General features: G+C 27.5%; 2 protein-coding genes across 3 annotated transcripts; one reads left to right on the top strand and one right to left on the bottom strand.

Annotated features, from left to right (window-relative positions):
- Window positions 1-5196: 5196 nt before the first annotated feature.
- On the top strand, window positions 5197-10422 carry LOC124941141. Of its 2 annotated transcripts, none has more exons than XM_047481406.1 (5): window positions 5197-5399; window positions 5605-6372; window positions 9695-9754; window positions 9839-9973; window positions 10082-10422. In XM_047481406.1, exons 1-5 carry the CDS (start codon window positions 5271-5273, stop codon window positions 10094-10096), a joined length of 1107 nt encoding a protein of 368 aa, XP_047337362.1. In that variant the 5' UTR covers window positions 5197-5270; the 3' UTR covers window positions 10097-10422. The 2 variants fall into 2 exon arrangements, with proteins under 2 accessions (XP_047337362.1, XP_047337361.1); XM_047481405.1 differs by having other exon boundaries at window positions 10036-10422.
- Window positions 10423-11804: 1382 nt separating this feature from the next.
- Window positions 11805-16750, bottom strand: LOC124941836 (phosphoethanolamine N-methyltransferase 1-like). Its single transcript, XM_047482191.1, has 12 exons — window positions 16596-16750; window positions 16392-16507; window positions 14913-15050; window positions 14700-14837; window positions 14450-14593; window positions 13840-13953; window positions 13590-13731; window positions 13013-13293; window positions 12684-12845; window positions 12356-12409; window positions 12206-12280; window positions 11805-12105 (listed from the first exon to the last, which is right to left on the bottom strand). The coding sequence occupies exons 1-12, from the start codon at window positions 16609-16611 to the stop codon at window positions 12007-12009; spliced, it is 1479 nt and encodes a 492-aa protein (XP_047338147.1). The 5' UTR covers window positions 16612-16750; the 3' UTR covers window positions 11805-12006.
- Window positions 16751-17460: the final 710 nt, after the last annotated feature.

Raw genomic sequence — 17460 nt, 5'->3', positions numbered from 1 at the left:
AAAATGTTACATGTGCACATTATTTATTATTCGCTCTTTACTCTAAATCTTTAGCTCTACTATCATTCTCTTAATAATTAGGTAGCAAAAGATAAAAAAAAAAACCATCCAAAGTTGTTACTTTAACTAATTTTGACATTTTGTAGTAAACAAATAAAATTTAAATTTAAAAAAATAAAACTTAATTTAATTGAGACAAAATTGTAACCTTCAATAAAATATATAAAAATAAAATATTTAATACATTATAAATAAATTATTCACATTATTCACCTCTATTATAAACTATAATAATATTATTTAAAAATTAAAGATAGAAAAAATGTTACACGTGCACATTATTCATTATTTGCTCTCTGCTCCAAATCTTTAGATCTCCTATCTTTCTCTTAATAATTAGTTCGCAAAAGATACAAAAAAATCATCCACATTTTGTCGTAAACAAATAAAATTTAAATTAAAAAAATAAAACTTAATTTAATTGGGACAAAATTGGAATCTTCAATAAAATATATAATCATCCCAAATTTGTTCCCTTAACTAATCTTGACATTTTGTCATAAACAAATAAAATTTAAATTTTAAAAAATAAAACTTAATTTAATTGAGACAAAATTGGAACCTTCAATAAAATATGTAAAAAAAATTATTTAATGCATTATAAATAAATTATTCACATTATTCACCTCTATTCTAAACTATAATAATATTATTTAGAAATTAAAGATAGAAAAAATGTTACACGTTGCACATTATTTATTATTCGCTCTTACTCCAAATCTTTAGCTCTACTATCATTCTCTTAATAATTAGGTCGCAAAATATACAAAAAAAAAAAAAATCATCCAAAGTTGTTCCTTTAACTAATTTTGACATTTTGTCGTAAAAAAATAAAATTTAAATTTTAAAAAATAAAACTTAATTTAATTGAGACAAAATTGTAACCTTCAATAAAATATATAAAAAAAATTATTTAATACATTATAAATAAATTATTCACATTATTCACCTCTATTCTAAACTATAATAATATTATTTAAAAATTAAAAATAGAAAAAATGTTACACGAGCACATTATTCATTATTTGCTCTCTGCTCCAAATCTTTAAATCTCCTATCTTTCTCTTAATAATTAGTTAGCAAAAGATACAAAAATCATCCACATTTTAAATCATCCACATTTTGTCGTAAACAAATAAAATTTGAATTTTAAAAAATAAAATTTAATTTAATTGGGACAAAATTGAAATCTTCAATAAAATATATAATCATCCCAAAGTTGTTACCTTAACTAATTTTGACATTTTGTCGTAAACAAATAAAATTTAAATTTAAAAAAATAAAACTTAATTTAATTGAGACAAAATTGGAACCTTCAATAAAATATATAAAAAAAATATTTAATGCATTATAAATAAATTATTCACATTATTCACCTTTATTCTAAACTATAATAATATTATTTAAAAATTAAAGATAGAAAAAATATTACACGTGCACATTATTTATTATTCGCTCTTTACTCCAAATTTTTAGCTCTACTATCATTCTCTTAATAATTAGGTTGCCAAAGATAAAAAAAAATCATCCAAAGTTGTTCCTTTAACTAATTTTGACATTTTGTCGTAAACAGATAAAATTTAAATTTAAAAAAATAAAACTTAATTTAATTGAGACAAAATTGTAACATTCAATAAAATATATAAAAAAATTATTTAATACATTATAAATAAATTATTCACATTATTCACGATCTTAGAGTGTCTAGGGCGGTGAGTGAATGAACTTTCCCTGGCTCTATTCTAAACTATAATAATATTATTTAAAAATTAAAGATATAAAAAATGTTACACGTGCACATTATTTATTATTCGCTCTCTATTCTAAATCTTTAGCTCTACTATCATTCTCTTAATAATTAGGTCGCAAAAGATAAAAAAAAATCATCCAAAGTTGTTACTTTAACTAATTTTGACATTTTGTCGTAAACAAATAAAATTTAAATTTTAAAAAATAAAACTTAATTTAACTGAGACAAAATTGTAACCTTCAATAAAATATATAAAAAAAATATTTAATACATTATAAATAAATTATTCACATTATTCACCTCTATTATAAACTATAATAATATTATTTAAAAATTAAAGATAGAAAAAATGTTACACATGCACATTATTCATTATTTGCTCTCTGCTCCAAATCTTCAGATCTCCTATCTTTCTCTTAATAATTAGTTCGCAAAAGATAAAAAAAAATCATCCACATTTTGTCGTATACAAATAAAATTTAAATTAAAAAAAATAAAACTTAATTTAATTGGGACAAAATTGGAATCTTCAATAAAATATATAATCATCCCAAATTTGTTCCTTTAACTAATTTTGACATTTTGTCGTAAACAAATAAAATTTAAATTTTAAAAAATAAAACTTAATTTAATTGAGACAAAATTGGAACCTTCAATAAAATATGTAAAAAAATTATTTAATGCATTATAAATAAATTATTCACATTATTCACCTCTATTCTAAACTATAATAATATTATTTAAAAATTAAAAATAGAAAAAATGTTACACGTGCACATTATTTATTATTCGCTCTCTACTCCAAATCTTTAGCTCTACTATTATTATTTTAATAATTAGGTTGCAAAAGATAAAAAAAAAAAAAGTAAATCATCCAAAGTTGTTCCTTTAATTAATTTTGACATTTTGTCGTAAACAAATAAAATTTAAATTTAAAAAAAATAAAACTTAATTTAATTGAGACAAAATTGTAATCTTCAATAAAATATATAATAAAAATTATTTAATACATTAGAAATAAATTATTCACATTATTCACCTCTATTCTAAACTATAATAATATTATTTAAAAATTAAAGATAGAAAAAATGTTACACGTGCACATTATTCATTATTTGCTCTCTGCTCCAAATCTTTAGATCTCCTATCTTTCTCTTAATAATTAGTTCGCAAAAGATACAAAAATCATCCACATTTTGTGCGTAAACATATAAAATTTAAATTTAAAAAAATAAAACTTAATTTAATTGGGACAAAATTGGAATCTTCAATAAAATATATAATCCTCCCAAAGTTGTTACCTTAACTAATTTTAATATTTTTTCGTAAACAAATAAAATTTAAATTTTAAAAAATAAAACTTAATTTAATTGAGACAAAATTGGAACATTCAATAAAATATATAAAAAAAATTATTTAATGCATTATAAATAAATTATTCACATTATTCACCTCTATTCTAAACTATAATAATATTATTTAAAAATTAAAGATAGAAAAAATGTTACAGCACATTATTTATTATTTGCTCTCTACTCCAAATGTTTAGCTCTACTATCATTCTCTTAATAATTAGGTCGCAAACGATAAAAAAAAATCATCAAAAGTTGTTCCTTTAACTAATTTTGACATTTTGTCGTAAACAAATAAAATTTAAATTTTAAAAAATAAAACTTAATTTAATTGAGACAAAATTGTAACCTTCAATAAAATATATAAAAAAATTATTTTATACATTATAAATAAATTATTCACATTATTCACCTCTATTCTAAACTATAATAATATTATTTAAAAATTAAAGATAGAAAAAATGTTACATGTGCACATTATTCATTATTTGCTCTATGCTCCAAATCTTTAGATCTCATATCTTTCTCTTAATAATTAATTTGCAAAAATACAAAAATCATCCACATTTTGTAGTAAACAAATAAAATTTAAATTAAAAAAAATAAAACGTAATTTAATTGGGACAAAATTGGAATCTTCAATAAAATATATAATCATCCCAAAGTTGTTCCCTTAACTAATTTTGACATTTTGTCGTAAACAAATAAAATTTAAATTTTAAAAAATAAAACTTAATTTAATTGAGACAAAATTGTAACCTTAAATAAAATATAAAAAAAATTATTTAATACATTATAAATAAATTATTCACATTATTCACCTCTATTCTATACTATAATAATATTATTTAAAAATTAAAGATAGAAAAAATGTTACACGTGCACATTATTCGCTCTCTGTTCAAAATTTTTAGCTCTCTTATCATTATCTTAATAATTAGGTCGCAAAAATATATACTGAACATCCCAAAGTTATTCCATTAACTAATTTTGACATTTTGTCGTAAACAAATAAATTTTAAATTTTAAAAAATAAAACTTAATTTAATTGAGACAAAATTGGAACCTTAAATAAAATATAAAAAAAATTATTTAATACATTATAAATAAATTATTCACATTATTCACCTCTATTCTATACTATAATAATATTATTTAAAAATTAAAGATAGAAAAAATGTTACACGTGCACATTATTCGCTCTCTGTTCAAAATTTTTAGCTCTCTTATCATTCTCTTAATAATTAGCTCGCAAAAATATATACTGAAAATCTCAGATACAAAAATCATCCCAAAGTTATTCCCTTAACTAATTTTGACATTTTGTCGTAAATAAATAAATTTTAAATTTTAAAAAATAAAACTTAATTTAATTGAGACAAAATTGGAACCTTAAATAAAATCTATTAAAAAAATTATTTAATGCATTATAAATAAATTATTCACATTATTCACCTCTATTCTAAATTATAATAATATTATTTAAAAATTAAAGATAAAAAAATGTTACACGTGCACATTATTCGCCCTCTGCTCCGAATCTTTCTATCCTATCATTCTCTCTTAATAATTAGGTCGCAAAAATATATGTCTGAAAATCTCATTCAAAAATCTCAAACATGTTCCCTTAACTAATTTTGACATATTGGTTTTGTCGTAAACAAATAAAATTTAAATTAAAAAAATAATTAAATAAGACAAAATTAGAACCTTGGGTAAAATATAAAATAAAAAACAAATTATTTTATGCATTATAAACAAATTGTTCATATTATTCATTTTCATTTTTATTTTCATTACTTAATTTATTATTAATTTTATATATTTATATAATATTTAATATTAAAAATATATAAATAAATAGTTTCCAAAAAACCACTAGATTTGATGACAAATAACCCTAGATCACACAAGCCACTTAACAAAGGAAACAGATAAAAACATATGAATCAGAATCCAACGGTCCATATTAACAAATCTATCAAAGCGACAACAGTCAATACAAAATAAAACCCTTTTTTTTTTCACCTTCTCTCTCTACTGCTTTATTTTTTTATCATCATCTCTCTCTCTCTCTTCTTCCTTCACGTTTTCTCTCTCATTTCACCATGGACCCATCCTCAATAGATCCGCCGCCGGCCGCCGTCAATCATCCGACGCCGGAGCAGTTGAATATCATATCTCCGGCAACAAATCCCGCTCCTAACAACGGTCACAATTATCCTTCTTACCCTGAGGTTAAACATCAACATCCACTTTTTCCTTTCTCTCTCTATATCTCACTTTCATTCAATTCCAATTCTGTATATGTGCGTTTCTTTCTCTATGTAGTAATTTTCTCATTTTCATTGATTATTTGAATGCATCACTCATTTCCAGCTGCCCGAATGGTATTAATTAATTAGGGTTTTCTCTAAAAATAAGCCCTAACTTACTTTGCAGATGATATCAGCTGCGATTGGGGCTTTAAGGGAGCAGGAAGGATCGAGTAGGCAAGCGATTGCGAAATACATTGAGCAGGTCTTCACTAACCTACCAGCTGACAACGCCGCTTTGTTAACTCGTCACTTGAAGTGGATGAAACAAGCGGGTCAGCTCGTAATGGTCAAACACTCCTATGCCCTACCTGGATCTGTTCCTATTCAGGAATCTGATGTGGTCATTCCTACCCCTGTTACCTCAATCAAAAGACGACCTGGCCGACCACCTAAGCTGAGGAATGAAAACCATAACCATCAGCTAGTTGTTTCATCTCCTGTTCCTATTCAGGAAGCTGTTTTTCTTTCTCTGGGACTCATGGACGAGCCTGTTCCTATTCAGGACTCGTCAGCACCACCACTTCAGTCTGTTTTGGGTAAGAGGGGTCGTGGTAGGCCTCCTAAGCTGAAAACTCTTACTTTTCCAACTGACCAAATGGGTCCGATTGCGGATCAATTATCTCCTACTGGTGACCTCAAAAGAAAGCCAGGTCGTCCAAGGAAGATTGATAGCATTGCAAGAATCATGCCTAGGCTAGTACAGAAGCCGAGTGGAAGCAACCCACGTGGAAGACCACGAAAGTATGTTGTTTTACCTGTGGCCACCATTAATGGAGGAGAAGCACAGGCTTCGGTTGGAGTAACACCAGTGAAACGGAGGGGAAGGAAAAAGGGTAGCAGCATGAAGAAAGCTAGGAGACTCAGTGGAAAGCCATTAGGAAGACCTCGAAAGGTAAAATTTCTTACTATTTTTCCTTCAAATTTGAAACTTTATAGATATGGCGCCTTTGACTTATACAGTGATATCAATTATTCTAGAGAGAGAGACATACATAAGTCCGTTAAAATAGTTCTTTTCATTAAAGAAAATAAATCAATCTGACATAGTAGTATAATTTATTGGTTAATTGAAAGTACATTGATTTACTTTAATTTCAATAGGTTATTTAGATTAGGGATTAAGATACTAATTACATTCTTTTTGGTATATATTATATATTCAAGTATTCAAATAGTCTTGAATAATAAACTAAACGTTGTGCTAGATTTGGTTCATTATTTGTTATGTGTTTCTTATTAATTTAATTGCTGCAGATTTTCAACTCAATATTATAAATTAATTTTCTGAACTTATCATTAAATATTTATGTATTATGAAGTAAAATATAATTGGTCAAGTCAAGGAGAAGAATTCCATAATAAAAGGTGGAAACATATTACAATGACCGATTACTTTTACCACTATTACCTCTCAATGAATACATACATTGATACAAACTTAGATTTAACATTTTTTTTGCACAATTATTTATTACTATTATTAAGTATCTTTCAAAATATGTCACTTGCTATATTGTGAAAACTTACTAAAGGTGCTCATATTAACAAACATTTATAATTAGTGAGAATAATTAAATAATTAGAATTACTTTCTTTATAAATTTGTAAAATTAATATTTTTGTTTTTCTAAAAATATAATTAATACTGTTGTCTTTCTGAAAAAACCCATGCTGTTAATATTATTATTTTAATTAGTTGTCACTTGTCATTGTTATTGTTATTGTTATTGTTATTATTATTGGTTTTTGAAAAAGTAAATATTGTTTAAAATGTTATAAAATGCAAAGTACACAAGCACATACTATAATGGTTAGTACTATTATTTTGATTTGTATTTTTTATTATGATTTAATTTAGTTATAACAACAATTATATTATTATTTCAAGAGGAGAAAGGTTGGTTCTTCTCAAGACTACTTTGTGTGCTATTCCTATTTTCTACATGTCATTGATTAGAGCACCTTTTGTGTTTTTTTGGGGTCACCTTGAAAATCAAAGTTGTGGTTCAATTGTCAAATTAGAGATCAAGAACCCAATTAGTGAGGCTTGGCTAAACAATGTTGATAAGGTGTTTAATAATGCATTTTTGAGTAAATGACTTTGGAGACTTGGAAAAAGAGGGTTGTGTCACCAAAGAAAGGAAGTCAACTTGAACCCTGCTTTTAGTATGTGGTGTAAAATTAGAAGATATTTGGTGGACTTTCTAAACAAATTAAATGACAGTTGAGAAGAGTGAGCCATTTTGGAATGACTATTGGGTTAGAGAGTTGATAGACTATATAAAGCCCACCTTCTGAAATCTTGTTTAAGTTGTTTCCAACAAAGAGGCTTTGGTATGTGATTATTGGGCACTTGGTAGACTATGGAATATTCAACTGTGAATGCCACATAAAGAAACCTACATAGTTTTAATAGGTTATGGAAATGATTTAAAGGGTTCAGGTTTTAAGTCTCGATGAAGACTTTGCATTGGGAAAAGATCATTATGGGACTTTGTTAGTCCAAGTCTTTTTATGATAGATTGAAAAGCCCTTGTGTTAAGGTGTTTCCTTCTCTTTCAAGATTACAAGAAAAGTAAATTAATACTTTCTAAAAGTGAGAAATTTCTCAAAGAGATTAAGTCAAAACAACTTGATCCCTATGAAAACCAAATATTACAAATCTCAAAAATGCTTCAATGTCCAATCATTTGTTATCTCACCATTTCACTTGTTCTTTTACAAACCTTTTGAGGACATGTCATGTTTTCATCAAAAGTCACTTCATGGATGGCTTGTGTTTCAAGAAGCCATCAATGTGGAAGAAAAAGAGTTCAAATGGAAAGTAGATGTATTAAAAAATGCTTCAATGTCCAATCATTTGTTATCTCACCATTTCACTTGTTCTTTTACAAACCTTTTGAGGACATGTCATGTTTTCATCAAAAGTCACTTCATGGATGGCTTGTGTTTCAAGAAGCCATCAATGTGGAAGAAAAGGAGTTCAAATGGAAAGTAGATGTATTCTCTTCCAACAACATGAAGAAGATCTTCTCCATATTTGTGTGTTTTTGTCCATTTCCTATGAAAGTATGGAGACTTACAACCTCAATTGTTTGGTGTGAGCTCCCTATTTCAATCATAGTTTTCTCAATTAAGAATGTGATTGATAGTTTCCTCGTTCCTTTTACAGAGACAACACCTACTAGCCAAATTCATCTCTTTCCTTTTAAGTTTGACAGTAGTTAAAACTCCCTCGTGAATTGCTTCCCATGCAAAAAGAGAATTTCTAAAAGGGATTTTGACTTTCCACACTTCCTTCCAAGAGAATCGAGTTGGCGCCCCTTGAATAGTCGAATGATAAATGACACTAGTCTTAAAATTCGGGGGGCCAGTCATGATTAAATTAATTCTGATTGAATTGTAATTTGCATAAGGGTCTCCACTAAGCTGGCCAACCTGTCCTCTTCAATGAGTGAAGAACAATGTATTCTTATCACTTTACTGAAACCAATTATCCTTTGACTTATGTCTCGATTTCATCCATTTCTATTATCATGAATTATCAAAAACTGTAGAATATTGAACTCTTGAGAGTCAAGAGTGATTATATTATTTAGATAGTGATTTATAATTTATATGAGAAATTTAAATATTTAAAAAGTAATAAAAGTAAGGACTATAATAAAAGTAAGGACTGACAACGAAATTGTACAAATTTTAAGGAAGATAGAGAGATAAGTCTACAAAAACTTACGCATGCTATAATTGTTAATAATTGAGTTGTTTAATATGGTAATTATATAATTAGATATCTTCTTTGTCACAACTATAGTAATAAAAACTGTAGCATTTAAATTTTCTTTATTATTATAAGTTATTATTTATGATTTTTCTGAATTAATTGCATTACAACTTTCTAGTTTATGACATATTTGTTTCTTTTTTTGGTGCTATTTCATCTTATGACATTTAGTATTAGTAGTGATAGCTTGTGGTGACCACCACAAAATTAATCAGTTGAAGTCAAGGGGCCACCCTTTTATGTTTTATGCAATATCTAGCCCAACTAACACCATTTTCTTCAATGAAATGATTAGCATTCAAATCATAGTCCGATTTTGAGAACCGAGTTATATTTTTGGTTTAACATGTCAGGTACATTATTTTTTGTATAAGTTTGTTTATTAAATAACTTATTCAGCTTTCTTTCCTGTTAACACAATGGATTGTAGACAATGTTGCTTGAATCTGCTCCTACAAATGATGATCTTGTAAGAAGGCTGGAACATATTGTGAGTCTCAAAACATTGTAAAAGTCTTTATTTTACTCCTTTTATACAATGAAAAGTCATATATGTCGGTTTTTTTTTTTGCAGCAAGGTAAAATCAAACAGGTAGTGAATGCAGTTAAGCCACATTTAGATACTACCACAACTGCATATGCTCTTCGTTCGTTACAAGAATTGGAACAACTTGCACGACAGAGTTTGTACGCACCTTTCAGTATCCAGGTACAACTTCCCATTTTAATTTCAGCTAATAGAGAAATTTATATAAAGATTTCAAAATCCAGGTTCAACTTCCCATTCTAACTTCAGCTGATGCTTCTCCTTCTCAAGAACAACAGGTCATAGTTCAGCCTTCATCCTCTGTCCCTATTGCCGATCCAAATATGTTTCCTGTTTCGAGTCATCAGTCAGTTCAAGGTCACTAACCGCCCCTTTGTACAGGGGCGGTTAGTGTCTAGATGTTGAGAAGTTATTGTATGTACTTTTTAGCATTTAGCATTGGGAAATAATGCTTTTTAACTTATTAGTTGGTTTAATGATCTGAGATCACTGTAACATTTGATGTTTTTTATTGTGGAATTTGAGGATTTAGGATTTTATTTTATTTCATGTTTTTTATTGTGGAATTTGAGGATTTAGGGTTTTATTTTATTTGATCTTATTTGATTTTATAGGATAATAGTTCATTTCCTTTTCCTTATGCTTGATGATTACAACTGCAGTTTATCAAATGTTTGGAGATGAGTCTTAAGCTGCCTGATTAATCCTGATTTTGATTGTTATATTATTAATTTTTTATCCATTTTTTAAAACCAAATTATTTTTTTATTTCATTTTATTTATGTTATTTTAAAACCCTAAACTAATTGTTCTTCATTCTTCAGCCTGTTGATGAATGCTGCTGCTCCCTATTCTCTCTTTTCTCTCCTATATAGGGTGGCGAAAAATATTAAAACCGGGGCGACAGCAGCCACAATATGCTAGGTGATTTTGGACTGAATCGATTTTTTTGTATAATCTCTATTACATTGGTTATACTCAATCAAAATTTTCTATATCCACAATATACTAGGTGATTTTGGATTGAATCGATTTTTTTTTGTATAATCTCTATTACATTGGTTATACTCAATCAAAAATTTCTATATTTCAAAGATTTGAAGTATCAAATATTATTGATTGATAACTATTTGGATTTTTGAGCATATATTTTTCATATCTTAAATTAATTTTAAAACAATTCATTAACAAAATCAAAGATAAAAACATTACTATAATATAATAATTTTAAATAAATTTTTTTCTGGATCTTATTTCAAAAATATTCAATCTTAAACATTTTATTCCAATCCGTTAAAAGTCAATTAAAAAAAAACTATGGGTGAATTATTTCATTGTTTATACTCAATCAAAATTTTCTATCAATTTTTTTTTTTTTTTTGTATAAACACTGTTTCATTGGTTATACTCAATCAAAATTTTCTATATTAGGAAGATTTGATGTATCAAATATTACTGGTTTTGATAACTATTTAAATTTTTTAACATATTTTAAATTAATTTTAAAACAACTCATCAACAAAATAAAAATAAAAACATTACTATAATATAATAATTTCAAATAAATTTTTTCGAGTATGGATCTTATTTCAAAAATATTTGAATTTAAACATTTTATCCCAATACGTTAAAAATCGATTTGAAAAAACACTCACAATCTAAAATAAGAATGCACCTCAAAATATATTTCATTTTCTTACTCTTTTAGTTAATTTTCAGCTAAAATTACTTTTTGAAATTTCTTATAACACCTAATATTTGAGTAAGTTTTTAAGCAATAAATATAAATTCTATAGATTAGATTATCCTAGTTAAAAAATAAGACAAATAATTTACCACAAATTGTATTTATTTTGTATTCATTTCATTAATGTTTTCAAATGAGGGACTTTCACTTTGTCCATTATTTCTTAATTCTTAATTTTATTCAAATATAAATTTATCATATTCAAATCACGTAATATATAGATTTAATTATATCAAATAAGCTAAATTTCCAAATAAAGTTCTGATCATAACATTAATAAGCCAAACATCCATAAAATAACCATGGTCTCCAAAGAAACCAATAATACCTAATCTTAAATCTAGCCACCCTAAGAAGAACCACTTTTATTCGCAACAAACATAACGACACGATCACAATAATTCAAGACTCGGGCAGGTGGCTAACCACTCGTTCTTCGGTTCATTGTTCATTTCTTGACGCCATAGAACAAACCCCACAGCTGTTCGCCAGCCGAACTCCTAACCAACTTTGATTTCCAACCGCCAACTATATCATCATAATCCTCCTAGAGAATATACATTTGCATGCATGGAATAATTAGCCTATCAAAAATCTTTGCTTTCATCAATGCATGTCATTTAAAGTTTAATCATACACACACATACCTTAGAGAAGTCCTGAATGAATTCTTCCTTTTCCTTCTCAATCTTATCTAGTTCGTCTTGCAGAACTCTTAAGAACTGAAAAGAAAGAAAATATGGTTAAGATACAAATTCATTACGGTGAAAAGTGAAGTTTTTTATGACTATGAGAACCTGATTGGTCCGATCCTCTGCAATAACATCGACAAAGCCAGCATCTCTAAGCATCTGTAAGAGTCCAACATAAGACTCGTTATGTTTGTCAAAAATCATAATAATCTGAAAAATAATTCATATATCAAATAAAGTAAAAAGATAACACTTAGAAGTCCATGATATGAAATTTTGTAACGTGTGATTACTAATATAGGTAGCAACAAAATGAATAAAAATATCACTTTCAGTTTCAATATTGGCGATTTTTCAATGGAATCATGATTATGACACATATTATGACAAAGTACATATTTTTTTTCAAATAGGATCAATGTTGAGAGAGTACCTGGCCATATGTTTCGACATCATGAAGATCATATCCTCTTTGCTTTATATAACCAGCAAACTCCACTGTTGGAGTTCCGGCGCCCTTGCAATAGTCACTGATGAGAACTTTGCCTCCCGGTTTCAGCCATTTGTAGAATGATTTGAACAATGCAGGTTTATCCTGACAAAAGAAAACATTGATATAAATTGTGGTAGACGATATGGAAAGAATGCAACAGACTTAAGTTTAGTAAATCTAACTTGTTCTCTTTGTTTAACTTTTAAATATAAAACTATAATTGATTAAACATATACACATTTCCATATCAGTGAACATAGAAAATCTACCTGAATGTGGAGAATGGTGTCTCTGCTGTAAATCACATCAAATGAATTATCCGGGCAAGTTTTCTTGGTGCAGTCAGCAACTTCAAATTCAACTGCATGTTTTAGCCCAACCGCCCTTTCTAGAGCAAAAGAGATCATATTGACTGAAAGATCTATGCCAATTACATGAACATCGAACTTCTCAGCCATGTAGAAATCTCCTCCACCGATTCCACATCCCACATCAAGGACTTTCTGACCAGGCTTAAGATCGAGCATTTCAACAAACTCTTTTGTTGTCTCTGTTGAATCAAACGGTTCTAATTCTCAGTCTTTATACTATATAGACAATCTTTCTCTCTACCCATTTTTCAAATAATCCAAAGACAGAAAATTGTGCTTCTGTCCCTTCAAATAAAAAACTTCCACACAATTTGGGCTGTTTTGTTATACACTTTTTTCATGCCTTGAAAACATTAAATTTGTAACTTTTTTCTGATCATGATCCAACAGAAAACCATACCCAAATGAAAAAAAATCACTTTCAATGATAAAATATGAGTTTTCAATATAATTATCAATTGCAAAAATAGCATACCTATTCCTCCTGTACTAACAAATCCTTCTCCAAACACACGTTCATAGCGCAGAATTCCATTAGATTTGTACTGGACATTGTCAAGGAATTGCTGGAACCCTCTATCATTGTCAGAACTAACTTTCTGCCATAACCAGCAAATCTGCACAAGGAAAACAAGTGATGTTAAAAACAACTTTTATGATCTTAAATGATATGGAACACATTATTAACACCAACAGAAGGATTGTAAACTATATTATTTTTTTACCTGGTTCTGGTTCTTTTTGTTTTTCACATAAGCTCCAATGCACTTGCAACCAACGAGAGATAGTTCAAAAGAATTCTCAGAAGTACTATCGCGTACATGACACTCTTTGAAGACCTGTTGAGAAGTAGGAATCATAAAAATTACTTGGATCCATCATTTTCTACTCTTTGTTTTCATTTTTTTTCATGGGGGATTCTCTCTGTTTCCTTGATTTTATACTTTTAACCTTTTTCAGGTTTTGTAAGCCTTTTTCTCTTGTCTATGTTCTGAAGAAAAGAAAAGTATCCAGTTTTAATGGAGTTCTTCTATGTCTCAACCATCTAAACATACATTGAGCAGTGATTTCAATCTCTCATCAAGATCATTCACCATACCAACACACTATTTCTCTCTTTAACATTTTCTTTCAGAACATGGATAATTTAAGATAAATGGTTCATAAAATTGGGATTTTCCAAGACAAATTGAATTCCATTTGAGGTTCTCATTTTCTTTATAGAAGGAATTCATCTTTATTCTGTTTCAGAATCATATCATTATCTTAATATATTAATTTTAGTTTAATCCATTAACTTCATATGCTCTGATAACAATTGACCCAAGTAGATACCTTTGTGTAATATCTAGGCTCACGGTAGTGAGTTGGGTTGTTCTTTCGCTTATGGTCTCCTGATTGATGGAAGCAAGACTCTCTAAAGAAAATATATCCACCAACCTTCAACCATTTGACCATTCTTTCCACAAGATTCTCAACCTGCAGTAAAGAAGATGCAAGAAAAAAACATAAGAAATGTAGATCTTTTATGGATAATGATCTATATGAAAAAAACTGATACAAAAACAACCCAAAGAAACCTCACCTCATTGTCAGAGAGATACATCAGTAGCCAGTTTGAAAATATAATGTCCAAGGATTCATCAGGAATAACGAGATCAGATGATGTTACATCAGCACACAAGAATTTAACATTCTCATAATGTCCATTGATACTTTCATTCTGAAACATTTGCAATAGTTAAAACAAATAGATACCATAAAAACAAACAGAAGGCATCAATGTATATGTGAATACCTTCTTTATCACACTTTCAATAAAATCCAGAGCCAAGACATGACCAGCTTTCTTAGCTAGCTCACCCGTAAAGCGACCAATTCCTGCACCTAGTTCCAGTACAGTTTTTCCTTCATAAGGTGGTAACAAAGAAAGAACCTGCATAAACCATTCCTTATATATGAGCTTCTTTAACAGGCCATTAGATAGTTTCCAGTTCTAGATTCTATATTTGAACTTTCTGAAATATTTAGATTTAGATAAAGTTTTAGATGATCTAAGGTTACTGCAAAATTGGGTAAATTTGCACCATTTTCAGCATGGTAACTTTTATGAATGAACTGGATTAAGGAATCACACATGAAATTGCATAAAACATCACAGCAGGATATTATTGTAAGAAAATTAAAGTTGATTGAACTTCAATATATAAAACATCATATTTGATGCAACTTTTAATGTTAATTATTCAGAAGTACTATAGCTTAAAGGAAAAAATAAGATAAATTTCATAAAGATAGGTTTAGTGGATATACATGAGATCAAAAACATATTTCATAATTTAAAAAGAACATTAATACATATTTTAAGAACAAAATACCACATAATTTGAAACCTTCTCTGGATTACTGTTGAAACCCAAGAAATATTTCAGAATCTGCTAGAGTTCAAGTTATTCATGAACTTAAAATTTTTCTTGTAACTCCCTATTTAGGATAACTTAAGGGCAAAAAGTCTTGATTAAAATAATAAAGATCTTTCGATTCCCACTAAGAATACCTTAAATTGAAGGAAAACGTGACTATGGAGTTATGCTAAAAGGCAGAGTTAGGATTTAAAATCTACTATGGCTACAAACTTTTCATAAAATTTACCCGAATATAAGGATAATAATATTAAACAACCAAGCAAAATCTACCTGGTTCACTTAGCTATATAGATAAAAAAAGAAATGGGTCATGCGAGTTACCCCAGATAGCCTTATGAGTAGATCCGCCTAACTTATTCCAGAAAATAAACTTCAATTTAGAAAAAATAGTATTTACATTTTTTTTTAAGTATCACAAAGACTAAAACCCAGTAACAGTAAAAGAATGTAAAATCTGCTCCTTCTCCAGGTTACATCAATCCCATCATCATCTCATGAACTATGTAGCTTACATTTTCCATTCTACATTTTAATTGGATAAAACAAAGAGGAATATTCTCTCTATATGTAATCCAATAAACAAATAGCAATTAAAAAAACAGAAAGCCCCAATATTCTCTCTATATGTAATCCAATAAACTATATGATGAAATGATGGATGAATGTTTGTTATAACAGAGAATGAATCAAATGAAGAATCAATTAGATCTAAGATCTAATAATGAACACACTTTAAAGACTGTTTCCATTTTTACTTTAAACAACAACCATTGTCCTATTTCTCTTCATCAAAACAAGATTTGCACGTGAAAAGGTTAATTAAAGAAATAAAAATTGAAAAAATCTTAAACCTCAGGTCTCTCCTCTTTGTCAAGATCAGCAGCTTTTGAATCAAGCATCATAGCTTCAATAGTAAGTTCTGAAGAATGTTCAACCCAATAATTCTTCTGAACCTCACGTTCTTGTCCTGCATGTGAATTTAACAATAATCAAAATGTAAGTCTTGAATTCTCTGTAAAGAACCGAGAGATAGATATATAGATAGATTTGTTCACCCAATTGAGTAGACATTGTGAAAATTGAGAATGTATGGAACTAGAAATGAATCGAATTGCAATGTGGGATCTGATAGAGAGTAAAGAACCCTCGATCTACAATGGTGATTCTTCTTCTTCTGAAATTGCATTCATTCAGTGCCACTTTTTATAGTTTCCTTTAATGAACCAAACCAAGTAAGGAAAGAAAAATATGTCTTTTTCAATAAACAATTTTTATATAATAAATTATTTTGAAAAAATCAAAGAATATGATATAGATAATAAATATAATGTAGATTATTTTAATATATGCATGCCTCATTATGTCGATTTGATATTTTAGATTATTTTAAATATGCATGCCTCTAGATTTGGTTGGGATTGAGTTTATTAAAATAAATTTGGTTTATTTATCAAATATTTAGTGGATGTGATTTCAAAGAGGATGGTATTTATTTTTATAAAAGAATAATATGAAATGATAAAATAAATTTATTTTCTTAAATATTGAATATTTCCTCTTTTTTAAAATAATTGAGTGATGCGATTAGTGAGATAATGAAATGATGGTTAATTAGGATTAAATTAAAAAAAAAAAACAATCTTTAAGAAACTTTATGGCCTTGTTTGTTCGGATTAAGTTATTTAAATAAACAAAACTAATTAAACATTATTTTATTTCCTATTTATTTATCTAATTACTCAATTCATTAACAAAAAAATATTAAAATATATTCTATTTTAAATTATAATTTTTATTTTATTATTATATATTAATAACTTTTAAATTTGTTTATCAAAAAAATTAATATTTTCTTAAAATCATTACCAATTATTATTATTTTTCTCTTTATATGTTTAAAAACAATTATATTCAAACAAG

This window comes from Impatiens glandulifera, chromosome 6, assembly GCF_907164915.1.
Source record: "Impatiens glandulifera chromosome 6, dImpGla2.1, whole genome shotgun sequence".
NCBI classification, from domain to species: domain Eukaryota; kingdom Viridiplantae; phylum Streptophyta; class Magnoliopsida; order Ericales; family Balsaminaceae; genus Impatiens; species Impatiens glandulifera.
The sequence above is the reverse complement of the archived record's forward strand: the minus strand, read 5'-3'. Positions and strand labels throughout refer to the sequence as shown.

Coding starts and splice junctions, on each gene's coding strand:
- LOC124941141 (XM_047481405.1), top strand. CDS start 5,271: ATGGACCCATCCTCAATAGATCCGCCGCCGGCCGCCGTCAATCATCCG. Junction 5,400..5,604: donor ATTATCCTTCTTACCCTGAG/GTTAAACATCAA, acceptor CTTACTTTGCAG/ATGATATCAGCTGCGATTGG. Junction 6,373..9,694: donor CATTAGGAAGACCTCGAAAG/GTAAAATTTCTT, acceptor AATGGATTGTAG/ACAATGTTGCTTGAATCTGC.
- LOC124941836 (XM_047482191.1), bottom strand. Junction 14,838..14,912: donor TTGAAAGTGTGATAAAGAAG/GTATTCACATAT, acceptor CAAATGTTTCAG/AATGAAAGTATCAATGGACA. Junction 12,410..12,683: donor ATGTCGAAACATATGGCCAG/GTACTCTCTCAA, acceptor GGACTCTTACAG/ATGCTTAGAGATGCTGGCTT.